General features: G+C 49.0%; 1 protein-coding gene across 6 annotated transcripts in view; it reads right to left on the bottom strand.

The window, feature by feature from the left end:
* Positions 1–20,231, bottom strand: part of LOC138545302 (FRAS1-related extracellular matrix protein 1-like) — a 1,530,918-nt gene that overhangs the window by 1,110,945 nt on the left and 399,742 nt on the right. For all 6 annotated transcript variants that reach the window (XM_069642060.1, XM_069642059.1, XM_069642062.1 and 3 more), the window contains 2 exons: positions 15,374–15,570; positions 15,170–15,260 (listed from right to left, as the gene is read on the bottom strand). In XM_069642060.1, the coding sequence (XP_069498161.1) occupies positions 15,170–15,260; positions 15,374–15,570 (288 nt within the window). The remainder of the gene's footprint in view (positions 1–15,169; positions 15,261–15,373; positions 15,571–20,231) is intronic.

Raw genomic sequence — 20,231 nt, 5'->3', positions numbered from 1 at the left:
AGGGCGTAATTCATAGAAATCAGCGCAGAAGCAGCACACGCGGCTTGCGCAGAGAGGGAGTGTGCGCCAGCGTGCGCCAGCCGTGTGCGCTAAACAGCATTCTTGCGCACCGCGTATTCATGGATTTCCCAAGCCATTTTGAGCCGTGGCGCAGCGAGCATCCCGCAGCGCCAGTTACGCCCCCAAGAACGGCCCTTGTGCAAGGGAAAGCCATCAAAATCCCCAATAAGGCGCAAAGGGCTGCGCTAACTCTTGACCCGCTTACAGGCCCGCTACACTGTACCCTGCTCACGGCAGCCAAAACACGTGAAAATGTACTCGCGCAACCCCTTGAATACGGGTATCCCGCTCGCGGGAGCCAAAACGCGTGAAAATCTCCCTGCGCACCCCCTTCCATACATGTACCCTGCTCGTGGCAGCCAAAAGGCGTGGAAATCAACTTGCGCACCCCCTTAAATACGCATACTCCACCTGCGCCAGGCAAATTGCGTGGAAAAGGTCCCCACTGTGGTGTGGGCTGCCTGCGGGTCGGCCTGGTCTGGGGTGATGGGCTGCCTGTGGGGCATGGTCTGGGGTGATGGGCTGCCTGCAGGTCTTGGTCATGGTGAATGGGCTACCTGCGGTGCATGGGGAGAGTGGATGGGCTGTCTGCGTGTATTCTGGGAGTGCGCATGGAGTTTCACACGTGATTGGCCTGCCACGAGTGGGGGACGCGTATTCCGGGGGTGAGCGTGGAGTTTTACAAGCGATTGGCCTGGCGTGAGCGGGTACATGTATTCCGGGGGTGCTCGTGGAGTTTCATATGCGATAGGCCTGGAGCGAGCGGGTTACCCGTATTCAGGGGGTGCGCAGGGACTTTTACACGCGATTTGGCAGTGTGGGCCCTCCCGGGTGTGCCCCTCCCCACATCCCCATGCCCCACAGGCAGCCCATCACCCTAGACCATGCCCCACAGGCAGCCCACACCACAGGGGACCGCCCCACACCCCTGGGCATGCCTCGCAGGCAACCCATCATCCCAAACCATGACTCGCAGGCAGCCCATCACCCCAGACCATGCAAAGCAGGCAGCCCATCACCCCAGACCATGCACCGCAGGCAGCCCACACCACAGGGGACCACCCCGCACCCCTGACCATGCCCCGCAGGCAGGCCACATGGCACCATGCACTTGGGACCCCGACATGTCTCCCCCCACCCCAGTGAGGGCACCTGCCAGCAGGCCCGGACACATGTCCCCCCACCCCACCCCAGTGAGGGCACCTGCCAGCAGGCCCGACTCATGTCCCCCAACCCAGTGAGGGCACCTGCCAGCAGGCCCGACACATGTCCCCCCACCCCACCCCAGTGACGGGCACCTGCCAGCAGGCCCCGACGCAAAAGAAAGGAAACCTACACCTACATAACTGTTTACAAAGGCGGCAGGCTAGCCCGACAGCTCACTCATTGATGTCCGGGGCCAGGGCATCATCGAACTCCACTTCAACGTCCCGGAGTCGGGCCTCTTCCCTGGCCCCGAGGTCTCGCAGGGATGCAGCCATGGCCTCCGCCAACTCCCTGCGAGTTGCCTTGAGGCACTCAGCCCGCCTCAACACCCGGCGCATGGAGTTCTCCTCTCTGACCATTGTGAGCCGTGCCTCCTCCGCCCGCCCCCGCTCCGCATTTATCTGCTGGCCCAACCGCTGCCACGCGGAAGACACTCCCAATCCTGGGTCCTCCTGCTCGACGGCTGATGCCTGCCCCTGTGATGTAATGGCTCCGAGCCATGATCGCTCCCACACTGAGCCTGCTGCTGCCTCCAATGCAACTGTCTCTGGCACCACAACAGCCTCCAGGCTGATGGAAGCCTCTGGTGCCGCTGTGCACGCGCCCTGCTTGATGATGCCTGCACGTCCTCCATCTGCTAGGGTCCAGTTGGTGGGGTGGCCACCCCTGCTGGACCTCCGACTCCCAACTGTGGCAGGGATGTCTCCTCTACCAACTTGGCCGCTGGCTCAGGGGCAGTTCCAAAAGGGGGCCCAGGTGATACTTGGGCGGGAAGATGGCACGGAGGACGACTGGCGCATAGGGGGTTCAGTTGAGGAGGGGGTCGCAAGAAGATCCAGCACACGGATGAGCCCAGTGCCGACGACCTGTCCTAGTAGGTCGACGTGGACAATGAGGTATTGGAAATGATGTGCATTGTCCAGACGAGAACCCTGCAAGTCATCCTGAATACCACATTGGCGCAACGCCATCCCAACTAGGACAGGCTCAATACGGTCACGGATTGCAACGTCCGCAGGGAGAGGAAGGCCAGTTGTTGTATGCGCAACCCTTCCCTGAAAACGGGTCTGAACAGAGACATCCCTGCGGGTGCCGGATGATGCAGTCACAGGATCGGGGACAGGATTACACTCGGGCACCTCTGCGGCGGCCTGTGCTGCCTCCTGTTCCTGCCCCTGGACTGCACCACTAGCACCAGTGGAATCCCCCCCTCCATGCCCCGTGCATGGGCCTTCCACGGCCTTTCCTCAACAGAACCCCCCCACCAACCTGGATGACTCTGTGCCATCTTCCTCCATAGGCCCCTGGGGGGCTCAGCTGCCCCTACTTCTGCCGAGGAGTCCACCTCCAAACTCTGTCTCTTGGACCTTCCCTCGGCAGCTGCAGCCATGGACGCAGCACCAGAATCCTCACTCCCGGAAGAGATCACTACGTGGGAGGGGAGTTGGGCCGTGCGTCTCCGGCTGGTGGTGGGATCCCTCCCGCTGTGCTCCTCAGCACCGTGTCCGCCCTCTTCATCAGTCGACGCTGCAGACAGGGAGAGACAGAACACAGGCATCAGGGCACTGTACAATGGTCGGATACACACATGACAGTTGCACATGAGTGGCAGTGTCAAACTTCACAGATGGCATCACACTCCCCACACAAATGCACAAATTAACAGGAATCGTGCAGCAAGCAGCACCATCCATACAGACACAACAGCATGAACATCCGAAGGTTGGCATGACGTCACAAGCAACATGGCGAGGGCCGCACACATGCACACACGCCACCAGACAGACATGCATCTGTACATCTCCACCACCTGTCACAGTATCATCAGCAACTATGTCACATCTGCCAATTGGGTTTCTACATGTCTGTGTCACATGCATCCATGGTGTATCACAGTCGCACACGTCAACACACACACGCACATGTACGCCATGCACGTACATGAAGGTGGAATCAGCATCCATGTGTCACACCCCAACCATGCCATAGAACATACACAGAATTGCTAATGTGTGCATCTCCACATGCAGTTGTGCATCATGCTTTGGAACACATTCACAATTGATGTGCATCACACATGACTGGACTCACATGCCGCACGGTCATGTCCCTGCACATACACATCCATACATGGCCCTTTTCAGACATATGTCCAAGCTGCACACTCCTGGCCCACCTCAACATGCACTGCATCCAATAAGTATGCATGGACACTTACTGCTCGACTCCGGACGGGTGTCTCTCTCGAGGACCTGGCGGTGAAGCGCTGGGTTAATGCGTTCCCGGACCCACATGTCGTCGGTGGTAAGGTGGACCCGGTACCTCACTGCATCCGCTGCTTGCAAGAGGCGCCGGGCCTTCCTGAGGGTCCTGGACCTGAAGTCCTTCCAGCGCTTACGGACGTGTGGTAGGTCGCGGGTTGCCACCCCCTCCGCGTTGATGGCAACCACGATGTCTGTCCAGATCCTCTCCCGACCATCCTTGTTGTTGCGTGTTCTTCCGAAGAGAGGGCATCATAATGCACCAGGACTTGCTCCACCAGGATGCCAACTTCTCCTGCAGTGAAGCTGGCAGCCCTCTGCCTCTCTGCCGGGGGGGTCGCCACTGGTCCCAGATGGATTTTGGCCCGACATGGCAACCCCCGAGGCAGGTGTGGGTGGGCAACTGGGTCCTGGTGCAGGGCTGTGGAGCGATGGAACTTCAGTCGGGAGTCTTCTGTTCCAGCAGGGGTGGTCACAGCAACTGGACCCCTGCAGATGGCTGACGTGCAGGCACCAAATAGCAGGGCATGTGGCCAGCAGGCAGCAGCAGATGGCTGGTGGGAGTCAGCTCTGGGCTCTGGTGGGAAGGAAAATGGCTTTCTGGACAGGAGAGTGGTCTTCCGTGTGTTGTCGCATGCCCAGCTTGATAGAGTGATTTGGCATGTGAAAAAACAGCATGTCAGTGTGTAATTGGAGAAAGACCCTTAGCGTTTAAGCGCGTAAGTGACGTGATGTGTGCGGGCGTTTCCCTCAGCACGGGTGCATAGTGAATCCGCACATGCAAAAACAGCACATCCGGGTGTCACTGCGTGTAATTGGAGGAAAGGCCTTTAGCGCGTAAGTGACGCGGCACGCATGGGTGTTTCTGTGGGCAGGGTTTAAAGGTCCACGTAGGACGCCATTTTCTTGTACATTCTTTTTGTGGCGAGCGGTTGATTCTTGTACTTCTTGTCGGTTCACACGTGATTACTTCACAACGGTTGCAGTGCGTACTCCTTGTTTACTGAGACAGCGTTCAATTCTTCTTTTGGCAGAGGTGTTGCCCACGCGCGTCTTTTTCACATTCTTTTTCCAGGCAGACAGTGAGTCGCATACATATTTTTCCACTGTGGTTGCACCCGTGTGTTGTGTACCCATTCAGAGGTTATTGTAGCCTGCGTTTAACACGCGTACGCTTTTTTTGTGTTTCTGGGTGCCACAGCGTACTGCAGGTCCTTAATTCCATGCATGTGGGCTACCGAGGTGTTGCATGCACGTTAAATTTTGTTTTCAGGGTGCCTGAGCGTGCGTGACCAGTCATCTTCCCCCAGGGTTCACAGACAGCCTTGCTAGAGCACAGGGGTACGTATTCCATCTAGTACCCTGCCCCTTCACCCCAATTGCCCAGGACAATTGTTTACTGCACCTCCCATTCGCACAAGAACATCAGTACCATGTTTGGGAGGCGATCAAGGGCTAAGGGAGGCAAAGGTGGCCGACCTCCAAGAGGTGTCCGTGGTAGGGGACATGGCCAGGATGAGCAGAGGTGGCCCAAGAGGCCAGTGTGTGGAGGACCATTCAGGGACACCTATGCCCCACCCCCCAATGGGTCAGGGAGATGCAGCTGACACCATCCCAGCTCAGGCCCTGTTAACCTGGCCCAGATTGGTCATGGGATGACTCACAGGCCGACTTCCGTGTCACGTGTGGCAGTGAAAGTTGCTGTCACCAGGCCACGTGGATCTGGGGCAGCAATGTCATCTGCTGGCCCAAGTAGCCAGGGTGAGGAGGCTGCAGGAGCAGCTGCAGCTCAATCCACCGCAGCTCTGAGTCACTCAGCCGGGACAGTGTTAGTCCCAGAACATCACACCAAGGCAGTTGTGCCGCTTGGTCCTGGCAACAGCACCCAGCAGCCAATGCCTGCAGTGAGACCTTTGGTCATCGTGCCATTGCCTGCTTCCAGTGCCCAGTCTACCTGCACTTCAGCCCCTACCAACCAGTGCCGCGTGAGCCACTCAGGGTCCGCAACACCACTCAAGAGGTAGAAGCGTGCTCTTGCAGAACAGGCTGGGACCCCAGACACGGCTCGCCCCTCCGGCACGTCAAGGAAGCAGAGTTTCAATGATGTGGCACTAGACGCACTTGTGGGCTACGTGTCGGCCCATGGCCACGACATGCTGGTGACTGCAGGGTGCAAGAATACAACTGCTCAACGTAGGGCCCACTGGCAGTGCATCGCGGACCAGATTAGTTCCCTTGGATTTGTGAAGCGCACAGCTGATGATTGCTCAAAGCAGTGGAATGACCTCAAAAGCCGAGCAAAAAACAAGCTGGCTTCCAATTATGCCTCTACTCTGGTGAATGGCAGTGGGTCTCCACCAGAGGAGGATGAACTCACAGAACATGAGGCAATTGCTGGAGAGTTCATTGCAGAGGTTCAGATCCAAGGCGTCAGAGACCTACAAGATCTTGAGGAAATGTCCAGTGAGTGGCCATGCGTGTGTATGCAAACCATGTGTATGTTGCTTGGGTGATGTGTTCTGATTGAGTGCCAGGTTAGGCTGTGTAGTCATGACTGCTGTCGGTCACCCATGTGGTGCCTCCAAACCATCCACGCCTTTGGGTTTGGGTTTCACAGTATCCCTACTGACCACAGAAAAAACTTTGCACCTGATGACTGCACTTGCCCTTCAACTGGCATCATGCCACAACATTGTTAATACTGTTTTTCTTTTCATTCTGCCTGATTGATGGAATAATTTGCATAATAAACACACATTGTTGTGCCGTTCCGGCACAAATTCACCATACTTCAGACATAGATTTCACCCCACAATGCATTTTTGACTTTTAATGGAAATGATTTCATCAATCAGGCTGATTGACTTTTGTGCACCTCCACATGTACTGCACCCGATCACTTTAGAGCCCTGTTTGAATGTTCAACATGACAATTGACTTGAGTCATGTCCAAGTGACCTACCATTAATGTAAGGTCACACAACTCCAACATTCTAAATATATAACACAGTCACTGGAAATACATTTTTCTTCACATAAATGTGTTTTAATAGCATCTGGATAAAACTGATGGGGATTGAGCACCCAGGTGTGTTTGAAATACAATACAAATAGGTATGATCCAGTGGACAGAACTGGATCTTAATGCAAAAAAATAGCAACAGCAAAATGCTACTCTTGGTCAATCATAACACGTGTGCGGTCACAGGGAAGAACATAAACTCAATTTCATGAACATGTATACAAAGAGTCACAAAGAACAATAACAATGCTAGAATTGTGCTCTGTTCAGGTGGTATTTGACGTCGACACAAAGGTGTTTCGGCCTAAAGGAGCTGTGAAGTGCAGCTTGGTGGGCAGGCCTTCATCAGGACATGTGATGAAACAAATGGTAGTCCCGGGATCTCTATCTAAAAACAACAAATGGAGTGTAGTGAGTGGAAACAATTACCTCAAATATTAAATGACAATTCAAAAAGCTCCCACAGGATGCTTGATTACATAACATGTTGTATGAATGTGTGCCTTTTACTGACACAGCATTGGGTCTGTTTAAGTAGCTAGGGATGCACACAATGTAGCACTTCCAGGAAAACAATCTCAGGGTGGTATGGTTGTGACAGTTGACTGTCCCTTTTGTCATCATCATCAATTGTCAGCTGGTATGTGCCAGGCTTGTGTGCTATCCGCAGGGGTGGGATTTTAGGTGAAGAAATTTGCCACAAGCTGGGTACGGGCTGCCTCACCACATGCCCTTTCCCCTCCCATGTGCAGCGGCCGTGCATATGGTTGGGGATGTGGGGGCACCACCATGTCCACCGGCATGCCCCGCCGAATGCAACGTTGTGCAGGACACATGCTGCCACTATGATCCTGCACACTACTGGGGGCGCATATAGCAGCTGGCCACCAGAGAGGTCAAGGGAGCAAAAACGTGACTTGAGCACTCCGAATGTGCGCCACTATGCCCCAGGTTGCAATATGGGCTGTGTTGTATCTTACCTGGGGTGGTGTGGTGGGGTTCCGTATTGGAGTCATCATATAGGTGCTCAGAGGGTAGGCACTGTCCCCTGGGGAGGTGATAATGTTTGTTATTAGTTGGGTTTTCCCGATTCTCAGTGTCTGACATGCATGCATGTGCAGAGGCATTTGTACTCACCAATGAGCCATGTGCCGCCATGCCTCCCAGCTTCTAGGTCCCGGTTTAGGGGTGACATTCTGAATAAAAAACTATCATTGCTGGATCCCGGATAGTTGCCACTGGCACTGAGGTGATGATTCCCTTGGCATCACATACAACTTGCACATTGATGGAATGCCAGTGCGGTTTCGATAGATGTGCTCAGTGGCCCTGGGAGGACGTAGAGCCACATGGGTGCAATCAATGGCACCTAGCACTTTGGGGAAGTGTGCCACCCCGTAAAAGTCCTGGACCACGGCCTGCCTTTCTGCAGGTGTTCTGGGCATGTATATGTGCCTGCGGACTGAGAGGTGTGCAGTCATGATCGCCAACACCTGGTGTAGGCAGCGTGACTGCGTGGCCTGTGAGGCGCCCCCAAATATGGCACTTGTTTTCCGAAATGACCCAGTAGCCAAGAAATCCAGTACATTGAGCACCTTTTCTAAGGGACTCAGTGCTTGGGAGCACAGGGTGGGTGATGTGAGGTCATCCTCCCATTCAGCAACCAGTTCTAGGATGATGTGGGGTGGAAACCTGTACCTCCCATAGACCTGGTCATCAGGCATCCCAAAAAGGCTGGTCCTGGGTAAAAAAAATGCGGGGCTCGGCTATCCTCCTCCTCCTGCGGCGTCCCACGACCACTGCTGCGAGGAACGGTATGTTCATCGTAGCATATGAGCTTCTTTGTTGTTTGCGTGCACTTTTATGCTGCGCGGGGCTGCTTATGCCTGCTTCCTGCTGGCGTACGTGTTTCCGGATTAGCGCGTCTTTTGAGGCGCACGGGTTTCCCCTGTTCGATTCCATGAATACGTGTTGTTAGCACACGTGTGGCCGTTGCAAGGATTTAGCAGCGGTACTTCCCCCGTAACACCCACATTTTCACGTGTTGTTGTCCATTCTGCATGTTCCGCCCCCTTTTTAGGTGTGTGCGCTGCCCTGTGTGCACCTTCACTGGCCGTCTTGCGCACAGACTTCGGGATGTCGCAATGACGTGTGCACCACATGCAGATTCAGCGCACATCTCAGGTAAGCCACATGCAGGGCATTCCATGAATCAACAAACGGCTGCATGCTTGCCTTTAGCATGCGTGCGCTGCGATTTTCACATTTGTGCTCCCCTTTTCAGCACACATCAATTCCATAAATTACCCATTTTGTGTCTACTTTGTTACTTGGCGGGGCCTGCAACATGGTTAAAACCCATGCCTCGCTAATTATGGCCACTAGCCATGGAAGTGGCCTACGGTCAATTTATAGTGTTCTAATGGCCACTGGGTCAGACCGCAGGTCTCCACCCACCATGCCGACTATGTGGCTCTCAGATCCTCGGAGGGAGCAACTCCTTCCTTTGCGCATATGCGCAAGCTGCCGTTTCTTGCTCTCCGGCCGATACACTCTCTCTCAGTTGGCATCTAGCTGGATTTAGGTTTCTGGAATGGAAGGGAAGATTCCATTGTTCCTAGTTTTCATAAAGAGACCGGAGCAAATACAGGTCATGAACCAAGCTATACAACTTAAAGGGGCCCTGTACACAATTACCTTGTTCATTTCACATATAAGCAACAAACATTGTACACTTTAAAGTGAAGGGAGGTAGGATGGAATCCTTGCTTGGGTATTCCTTGTCCCCAGAGGGGGGGGGAGATCACCAGCAATGGGATCCTGCTTGCCTTGTCCCCTAGGGAAGGAATTTCATAGTAGGCTCACCTCCTTAATGTGGAGAAGGGACAAATTCATTGGATTCATCGCAGTTGGTATGAGCAGTCCATGGCTGAGGTGCAAGTTATGGTTCTGTAGTGAATTTCATTAGTCTTTAGGTTTTGCGCTGCAGGTATAATTTCTCTTTAACAACATTTTTTTTCACAAATATTTGTTTAGTTTATTTTTAAAGCACTTACCACGATCTGTAACTCAGAAAGACAAGAGCAAACAAATACTCTCAGCTAGTCCTAAAGTTGAATTGCAATAACATATCTTTGGAGTCAGAAAGAGCAGTAAAGCAACATGTTGCATTGTATTAAATATATCTGAGGTTGTTTATATCTAATTGGTTTCAGCAAAAGTGGGGAATAGTCATTGGATAGCCGTCTACTTGATGACCACTTATGTTCGATTCATGATTCTGATCGCAATCGATTGCAATTCATTTTGACCCCCCTTTTTTATGCTCCGAGTAAGCAGCCCGTTCTGGAGCATTGGAGAGCAGCCAGCTCTTGCCGAGTGTTCACCAGCAGGCACATTTCACAGACTGTGGCTGCATCCAGCCTCAGTGAGAGTAGTGCCCTGCTGCACATGAGGATTCGAGAACAGCTGTGCTTCTGACACCTGTATGTTGTCATTTTCTTTCTCTAAGTTGCGCATGTAATTCTTGCGTTCCTCATAAAACACAGAATTCTTTTTTCTCAGTTTAACTGTTAACTCATTCATATCTGTCACTTTCATTTTGTATTCATGGATTGCTTCCAACTTTCTATCACCTTCAGACATCAACCTGAATACCTCATCTTCCAATGACTGTATTTATTTAGAGTATTGCGATCTACATTTGCCTAGTGCCTGCACCTCTAATAAGGCAAGATCTCCATCTTTGTGAAAACCTTTTACAATAGACTTCAGATGATCAATTTCGCCTTCCCATACAACCGACTGCCTCTCATTCTGTGCAGACTGCACATTTCAATTGGCATATCTGGTCTGTAACTGTACACTAAGTTCACCCTGTTTCAAATTCTCTTCTAATTGTAACATTTTCTCGCACATAGCTTCCAAGTCAAATCGCAATCCTGCAGTGTTCTCATTAGCCTTCGTTCTCAATTCAATTATCCTATAAAAAGCAAACCATGCTTTTGCACCAATGTGAATTACGCAATCAGTTTGCGTCTTCCGATCCTTAGAATAAAAAAGTCTTAATAAATACGTTACAAAACAGTCCTTTCTGTAAAAAACTGTTCAGGGCATTCTTCACCTATCTCTGACACTATTTGTTCTCGTCAACTTGAAATATTTTGAGATGTCCAGGTCACTAAAGCAACTTAGTTTCTGTGTATGCACAGTTATCAGCTATTTCCATTTCTGACTTATTTGCAATGTATCACTGTCACTTTCACACAATTTCACTGAACCATTCAACAAGGAGAAAAGAAATTCAAAGTGTATCCAGCATAACACAGTATGACCACATAACTGCACCCAGACAAAATATGCCCTCATTTTCCACCAAATATGTAGTGAAATATAACTAGAGCTCCCTCACTATGCGCATGAATAGGGGCTTCTCTACTTTTCATTTGCTAAAGTATAAGGAACTAGTTCACGATTATACCTTTTTAACATGGGACACTTGACTAGTGATAGCAGATATGGTGCAATGCCAGGCACAATCATTTTTTACATTGGTAATACTGGTCAACAAATACACAGATTGCACAATAAAAACACACACCTACACAGTTTCTAAGATTCAGCCCGAGGCACTTTATAATCTTTCTGCAGATGGAAGCAAACATGCAGGGAGAAATAGTATAACGCACGTTCATTGGATAGATGTAAGAAATTACAACTTTCACACTATCCGTGTATTGCGTTTAAATTAGAAATTATTGGCATCAGACCACTTGGCATCCTCCACCCCAGGCAATGACTATCCTTTTCCCTTCAATGCAATTAGCTACTCCCTAGAGAACTTGGCAGAATATACGCATATTTTTATACATAACTTTGAAAGTGTGAATGATTAACTTTAGCAGTGCTGCAAAACACTCCTAAAGACCACCCATGCTTCCCAATTGATTTCTCTGTGCAAACCCAGCTGCCTAAAAGCAAATATGTGTGTGCCCCTTTTGCTGGTTTATTTTCCGATTTGGCACTTCCCGGATTAGTCCATGAGATGCCCTAATTAATTAATTATTTTTTTTATCACTCATATTGACCAACATCCTTGATGACTGACGATTCTGCCTGCACAGAGGGACCCTCTTCCGTCTCCCAGACACTCCCTTTTCTTTCTACGCGCATGGTCAGCTGCTTGTAGAAAAACAGTGAGGTCTGCTGGCCCAGCCAACTCCTATTTCTGCAGCCAGGCAATCCAGTCTCCCTCTCACCACACAGCCCAGCCAGCACTCCAATTTCTCTGACTTATTTTCTTCTATTCTCTCTCTCCTGCTCCTCTTTGCCATGGTTTTCTGGCCCACCCCTCACAATACTTTTGTTCTAGCTTTTAAGCCCTCTTTGTTTCTTCCGCTGTCCCTATATTTTCTTAAAGAAAGCATATTGTTTCACCACCCATTTTCATACATTCTGTCATGAGGTCATCAGTAAAACATCACCTCCCCTTTAGCCAACACCCCGGTAACTTTCCAAACCCCTTCAGTTTCTCCACAGTAACCTTTATTCAGCACTCGTCTCCAGCCCGGATGACAAGTAACATAGCATCCTGACATCCTCTCTGCTTTCCTGTTAAAACAAAGGAGCTTTTTTTGCAAAGCACATTCGTCTGCCACATTGCGCTTTGAACTTCCACATCCACAAAGCACAGTGTAGTTCAGCTTTCAATTCTCTTATTTATTTTCTAGGCCAACATTGCAGTGTGATTTCATACACCCCCATCCTGCAGCAGATCTATGGTCTTGTCTTAACTCACTCTCATCCCAAAAACGACTAATATTAGTCTTGTTAAGATTAGTCATTAGTAGTATTAGTATTTAGTCATGCTAATGGTTAGCACCATACACTACACTGTGCTATACCAAACCCAAAATCACCCCCTCTTAAGATTGCTCGCAGTACCTCACATCATTACTAAGTCACACACCTAACACATGCTAAAACATTAGCATTATCGGTGAATGGTACACATTACCCCTATTGAAGTCTGTGGCACTGCTAAAATTAGTGCACAGTAGAAATTCATCATCCATACAACAATTGTTAAGGATGGCAAAAGTGTCTCTTTCAAACAAACACTTCTTTGGTTCCTTATACCTGATTCAGGAAGTTTCTCTACACCCAATATGTCCCACACTATTCAGCCCTTTCTAGGTTTCTTGAAACTGAGTTCACAAATCAAAGGGTCTCATTCACAATGATATGTTCCATCTAGGGTTCTTGTAAACCTCTGATGTTTTAGTGGGATACCTGATGTATTTGTCAATCAGAAATCCTCCAGTGAGCTCTTTATGTGTCTGCTTTCATCCTTCCACCAGGTATTTTGATTTTAACAGGAAAAAGGGTGTTTGTTCAATTTCATAGCTTCCACTTGCCTGTTTTCCTTAGAGTCTTTCATTCACTTGATTTGCAATGTGTTCTGCAAAAGTATGTAAGTAAATATCTTTCTATGACTTTAGTGGACTTCCTGGTATACTCCCCTGCCAGGTATATTCCCAAAATGTCAACATGCTTATTTGACTTCAACTTGCCTGGTGCTTAGACAGCCAGGACTTATTTTCATCTGTTTCATACAAACCACCTGGTATACTCTCCTGCCAGGTATCTGTCCACAATGTCTTATTTCTCTTTGTATTTCAAATGGATTGCTTGGTGTACTCCCCTACCAGGAATCCATTTTGGGTCTTGCAGATCCCCTGGTATATTTCCCTGCCAGGTATCTTCTCCTCAAAAGCGCACTGTCTGATTTACTTTTTTCACCAGGGCTTCTTTAAAAGTCCTCACTGTCTTTCAATACAGCACAGTTGTATTCTTTCATCATCTATACGTTCTTGGCTCAAGATACTACTTGTTCCAACATTCCCGACATTGATATCTCACATATGGAGACTTGTTCAAGTTCAGCCTTTTAACTTCTTCAGTAATATTCCACTGCTTTTGGTAACACTTGCTCCAACTTTACCCATACTGATATCTCTTATATGGAGACTTGCTCAAGTTCAGCCTTCTAACTCATTCACTAGTATTCATTGGCTTGTGGCAGCACGTGCTCCAACCTTCCCCATGTTGACATCTCATACATGAGGATTTGGGTAAATTCGGTCTTTGTCTTCTATTTGGTCAGTATTCAAAATGAGTTCTTAATTGCTCACATGCCTGCCAGTATGCCCCCGGGTCCCGGAATTTGGGAGCGTTCCTGACCCGTGACACATTGCTCTCATTCTGGGTTGGCAGCTCTCCTGCTGGTTCCACACACACCCGCCGGTAAGCCTGATGCTTCTGGATGTGACCGTGCTCCTGGTAGCTTTGTTCTTGCTGCCAGCTACCCAGCAGTTCTCCCCCGGTGCCTGTCGTGTCCTCTATGGCCTTGCGCCATGCTGTTATGTGCTGTGTCGTTCTGCGTCCTCCTTCTGTGGTGTTTCTCCCTCTTCCTCCATTGCGGACACCCTTTTTAAATGTCCCCACTTGGACCACATCACAGCAACTAGCCTGCATGTTCAGCTTCGTGTTTGTTGATCCACATTAACTCCTTCTCCCTCTTCCTCATCTCAGTACTTGAGGCTTAGTGGGAGTTGTAGTCCGTAGGATTTATACGACTTATAAAGTGATTTCATTTAGGATTTTTGGTTAGCACAAACACATCAGGTACAGGAGATGTTAGGTGGGTATTATGTGGATGTGAGGTATGAATGGTATTCTGCTCAGTGTTTTGCAGAAAAGGGTTTTGGGGGTTTAAAATCAGAGAGACTTGCACAGTGACAACAAGCCATCAAGAATCTCAGAATTATAAAGTCTTCCTCTCTGGGAAGGGAAGAATGCTGCGTCTCTCCTGATGGAGTCACCACCTCTCCCCAACAGCTGCCCCCTCCCTTGTTATCCTCCCTCAAAATACACCCCAGGGTCAGGATCAGGTAGCAGCTGCCATCCCGTGGCCACATGGGGGGAGATCTCTGGCTGGGGTTCAGTGATGACTCCACAGGATTCATCACAATACTTACAATGTCATTTCCCCTTAATATTTCTGTTCTTCCTCTTTTACCAAACCCCCAGTTATTTATGCACTCAATTTGGGCCTTTATTGCGCAGAAACCTAACTTCGCTAAGCAGTGGATCACTGTACACCAATGGGTTATCAGGAATAGAGGCAATGGGGCACAAGTTACTTCAAGGCAGTGCTACATATAATTAAGGCACAAGAGCAGTAGTTGGGGAGCAAGGTAGGGCCATCTGGCCCTCTCGTTGATGCGCCTGCAGTCCAAATACATTGTTTTCCATGCCAACAGCTCAACAATCATTCATCCAGAGAATAAAGATGCTGGTTCTATTCTGGAGATACCAGAAGGTAGTGTAATATATCTAGCCAGGTGTAATTAGTCATTACAGCCAGCTAGTGAAGAGATATTAAATGTGTTTAATAATAACACTACACTTAGAAAAACAGGAGTACACTATTCCATGCGCTATAGCCTGATAATGTAAACCACGATGCAATAGAACATAAACTATAGTACACATGCAACACATGAGCACAACTCATTAAACGCCTTGCCATAGTCATACATAGAAACAATATATTTACCTGAGTAAATGACTTCAGCGCTGGGAGACTTGAATCTTTTTTAATGTCTTTCATGGTATCAGTAAAAATCAACTTCCCTGCATCTTGTATGCTGTAATTATAATAACAACAAAAATAATAATTCGCATTTTAAAACTCATATCCACTTTAGTCTTATTGAATGGGATGTATTGATGCAGTAACTCTCATAAACGGAATACAAACCTGGGGGAGTTAGGCGAAAAGCACCGTTTTGTAACTGTGTATAACAGCTGGTTATCGGGGGATTCCGTGTCTGTGAAGTGGAGGTGGTTCTTTGTAATTTGCAAGACATCAGTTTCTTTAACAATGAGATGCCTGTTGGTGCCTGTGACCTCTTTTGGTAATTGGTCTTTCACTGGCATGATCGTGATCATCACAACCTACGGTAAGAAAAAGAGTATGTTGACATGATGGTTGAACTCATCGCTGGAGTGAGAACACCGGGATAACATATTAATTACACTTGGACAAACATGGGGCTAATCTGTTTTGCGCGGTTTTAACTGCTGCATCCAAATAATCATGGAGGGAAATGGTCCTGTTGTGGGGCCAGGCATGTGAAAAAGGACAACAACGGAGCAACCGAGCAACCTGCTTTTGTACTGTATGCTTTCATTGATTTTTCAATATGTCCTGTGTTCATACACTGATAGTAACTAAGAACATCCCCTACAGCCTTAAAGTGCCCAAATATCCAAATCAGCACAAACCTCGACAAAGACGAAGAATCTGATTAAATTAAGAAAACATGTCATGAATACTCCTAGGCAATCCCCAACCACGTATTCCCATTCTCCCACCAACAATTCTCACTAATTACTCACTGCTCAAATTTTACACACCAAATACACTGCCCTGCAAATGACCCAAAAGGTCTAGCAACTAGCAAAATGAACACAGATTCATACCCTACCCTCTCAACATCATCCAACCCCAATGCAAAAACAACTTTCATTATGACTCTTGGACATCCCTAATGGCTAACACTCCACAATATGTTTTTCAGTAATAACACAGGAGACTCCATACCGAATCCATACCCAGCACAAAGGGATTGGGTTCTTCCAACCTGCCCTGACCAACACTACAGACTTTCCTCTCTTCACCTTTTCCCACTATCCCACTAACATGATGTGATGGATTGCTATGTGGCAAGGAAGCATAAGCAAGGGATTTTTAGATTTTTATAAAATTAAAAAATGAAATGGGCTGTTCCATTTCAGGAAGGGAAATCGGCTAATCAGATCTCAATTTCATAAGCTCAATTCCAAAAGCAGAGTGTACATCTGTGCCTTGCTAGATCAGAATCCTGTTCTGCAGCGCCTTCTGGCCAGTGGCACAGAGCAGGTCCATGGGTCACAGGTGCCCATGTGACAGCTGCAGTGACAGCCAAGTCACTGCAGCGCATGGGCTGTATTGAAGATATGCACCCCTGTTCTAAAAAACACATAATTATGAGAGTTCCTATCCTGGTGGCACGTTAAACTTTAAATATAAGGCATAACTGTGTTTAAGGTATGGTGGCTAGCATCCCTTATATTTATCCCAGCCACATCATATTGATGTCACCTGTGTTAGCCCTGTGAGCCCAGATCAGTTGCAGAATGGTCATGATTATTTCCCTCCAGCCAGGCTGTCTCTTTTGCTCCCAGCCAGGCATTCCCCTTTGGGGGTTGTGACTCTTTTATGTCTAGAGAGAACAGGTAAAACACTCCCTAGTGATACAACTAATCCACAAGAAGCTGTCCTTGGAACAGCAATCAAAGGGCACACCCTTCACAAAAGGACTAATCCAGGGCGCTGCATACCAAAAGGGCCTTTGATGCTACCGACATGGGGGCGGGGCAGGGTTAGTGTAGACAGAAGGAGCTCAGACCAGCAGGAGGGAGATTTCACCATCTTGTTTTATCTGCTTATCGCTCTTCCTTCCTACCTACTCCACTTCCTTTAATACAAAGCACTTTGGATGTGCTGTCAGAAGGCAAAGCCCACTTGTTCCAAGAACAAGGATTGGATCATTAAAGCAGAATTGCTTTTGTCCAATCACCTGTAGGCTTTTGCCTTTAAAAGAAGGGGTCCCATGCCCATTCCTTCTTAGAATTCTTTTGGGACACAGACCAAAGGAAGAATTAATTGGACCTCCAGTGGAAGAGTTGACTTTCCAAAGCCCTATTGAGGTGAAGACTAAGTGTCCAAGGCAGGGGTAAGCTCTGCTTCCTAACCATCCCCAGGGCATATTGGGGGTGACCTGCTGCTGGAGCAAGACCTGCTTGTCTGCCAGCCACATTGTTACCCAGGACCTGACCATGATGATGGATCCCTGCAGGTGTGTGCTGGCCTCCCCTGTGTTGGGAGCTCGAGAACAAGGACCATTCTTGCCCACTAGACCCTTGAGTGGGACACAGCACCTGTGAGCCAAGACAACCAGGAGCCCTGTGATTGCACCGTAGATCCACTTTGAGCTGTGATTCAACATTGTTCAATCCAGTCGAGCCAACAAGACCTTTTAGTGCTGCCATTGGCACTCGCCTGATCTACAAACCACTGTGTTGCATATTTGGAACCAGTTTGCTGCTGCACCATGCTAACTGAGCGCATTGTTGCCTCAGCTTGAGAAAGAAACTATCACTGCAACTGTACCTTTTAATCATATTTTCTAACTGGAAGCATCTTTTTTGACGATCTTCATCGATTGCAGGCTAGACCCTGGGGCATCCATTGAAATCAGTGCACATCCAGTCATCAGCATTTTCACCATCACGGAGGCTGTTAAACTGACCCTAGTGGCTCTCACGATCCAAAATTAGCTGAGTGTCTCTTCGAACACAGCAAGCCTCAGTTTGATGCTGTTGTGTCCCAAGCAGAGACAGTCACCTGTTCAGCTTGAACCAACTGTTCATTTGCCAGACCTCATCTCAAACCACTGTAAACAGCACGTCATGCACCAACCTGACCCAGTGGTTACCAGACAACTTGAACTTGCTCAACATGAAGTTGTTGCCTTGTCGAACAACATCTCAGCTCATCAGGATCACAGCTACAAACCATCACTGGACCTGTTCTTGAACCAGTAGAGTCTCACACGCCAACCCCAACTATCAGTTTTACCACCTGAACTTGACCCAATCTTCCAATTGCTCCTGGTAAGCCATCAGAGCTGCATTGGTTGAACGCTGCACGTGAGATACCGTTTGTACCACAGGAAGGTATAATTGCCTGCATAGGCTTGGAAGGATGACCCAAATGCCTTAATAGGACTACAGTGATGTTCTCAGACTCCCCAGGCATCCTGCCTGTATCAGCTGTTCTGCCAACCTGTGATTGGACACTTCCCTGCCTTTTCCCGCCCCTCGGATCGAGTCGAGAGGCGAAGCCAGCCTTCACCCAACGCCTGAAAATAAGGCCAAGATTGTGGTTCTCTGCCGGTTGAAGAAACATCCATGGGTCTGGCACCCTGCAACCCCCTGCTAACTTCCAGCACCATTAACTGACATGCCTGAATAGGCTTGGAAAGATGACCCGACCGCCTCAAGATGGACGCCGCAATGTCATTGGCCACCCCAGGCATCCTGCCTGTATCAGCTGTTCTGCCAACCTGCCATTGGAAACTTCCCTGTCTTATCCTGCCCATCGGATCGAGCCGAGAGGCGAAGCCGGCCTTCACCCAAGGCCTGAACAGAAGGCCAGGATTGTGGGTGTCTGCCTGTTTCAGTCTGTGAAGTGGCATGGTGCCCTCATTCATCACCTCCCCGAAACATGCTGACCTATGAACTTAACCCATTATGGCGAATTCGCCAAATGGGCACACAGTTGCACTACCTGACTTGATCCTATTAGACTCACTGTCCCATACAACACAATCACCTTATGTCATTCATGTCTACGACCTCACTATGTGCACCGCGGATGTAGCCCGACCATTTATGTGCACCTCTCCCAGCTAGTGCTAGCCTACAACCGTGATATGATATGATTTATGTTATTTATAACGCGTCTGTAAACGATTGTTTCTAGGCATGACAAGACAAGGAAGGGGAGGCAGAGGGAGGACAAAACAAACAAACTTACTAGGCCTTGTGTCATTCAGATTGTGCAAGTGTGATACGCAGAAGTGCAGGGGTGTCAGCAGGGAGAGGTGAAGTGCAGGGGGTGAATGCAAATAAGTCAAAGGAGGCAGGGGACTGTAGGGTTCCAGATACAGCCCCTAAGTGCGTGGTAGTACCAGACGCAGTGCAGGGGCCACTGGTCGTGGGGTAGCATGGAACCAGTGAGACTCTGAGGGTAGCCAGGCAACCAGTAAGCATAGCAGACAGGTGGGTCAGCACGTTACCATAGATTTCTTCAAATACCATTTCCTGGAATGAGATTTCACCGAATATATTTCACCGAAAAACGTAGGTTAAATGGTATATGTGTAATGCATTATAGGCAGGGTTTGGAGTAAGGGTATAAGTTCGGGTAGGGAGGGGCGAGGGGGGGATGTGAGGGGTCTCCCCCCCGCATGAAGTAGAAAAAGTCAAAAGAAGATTTCAAAGAAATCACATACATCTGGGTCAGCAGGGGGGAGAGAGAGAGAGAGAGAGAGAGAGAAAGCTGAAGTGAAAAGGAAGGTGTTGAGCTGTTTCCGAAAACTTCAAGTGGTCCGTCTCAAGTTTGAGAGGGGCAGGGATGCCATTCCAGAGGGAGGCATCTGCAGAAGAGAGATATCTGCACCCCTCTCTCTCCCAGGAGAAGCGTCTGACCCTCAGAGAGGGTCTGGTGTGTCAGTGGATGCCTTTGCCTCTATTTTCTCTGCTCCTACTCCTGTGGCTGACTCGCACCCAGACACAGCCCTTTCTAATCTGCATCAATCTATTTCCAACACCCTGGACATCCTTGCCCCTGTCATGAGAACCCGGCTTAAGCCTACCTCCAAGTGCAACTCTTGCCATGATTACAACCTCACCGTCCTGAAACACAAGTGCAGGGTAACTAAGAGGAAGTGGAGGGCTTCAGGTGCATCCTCTGACAAAGTGGCCTGCTGCCTGCTCCAAAGGCAATA

The sequence above is a fragment of the Ambystoma mexicanum genome, chromosome 1q (genome assembly GCF_040938575.1).
Source record: "Ambystoma mexicanum isolate Mex_15411 chromosome 1q, UKY_AmexF1_1, whole genome shotgun sequence".
Classification (NCBI taxonomy): Eukaryota; Metazoa; Chordata; class Amphibia; order Caudata; family Ambystomatidae; genus Ambystoma; species Ambystoma mexicanum.
Note: the sequence above shows the minus strand (reverse complement) of the source record. Positions and strands in the feature narration are given on the sequence as shown.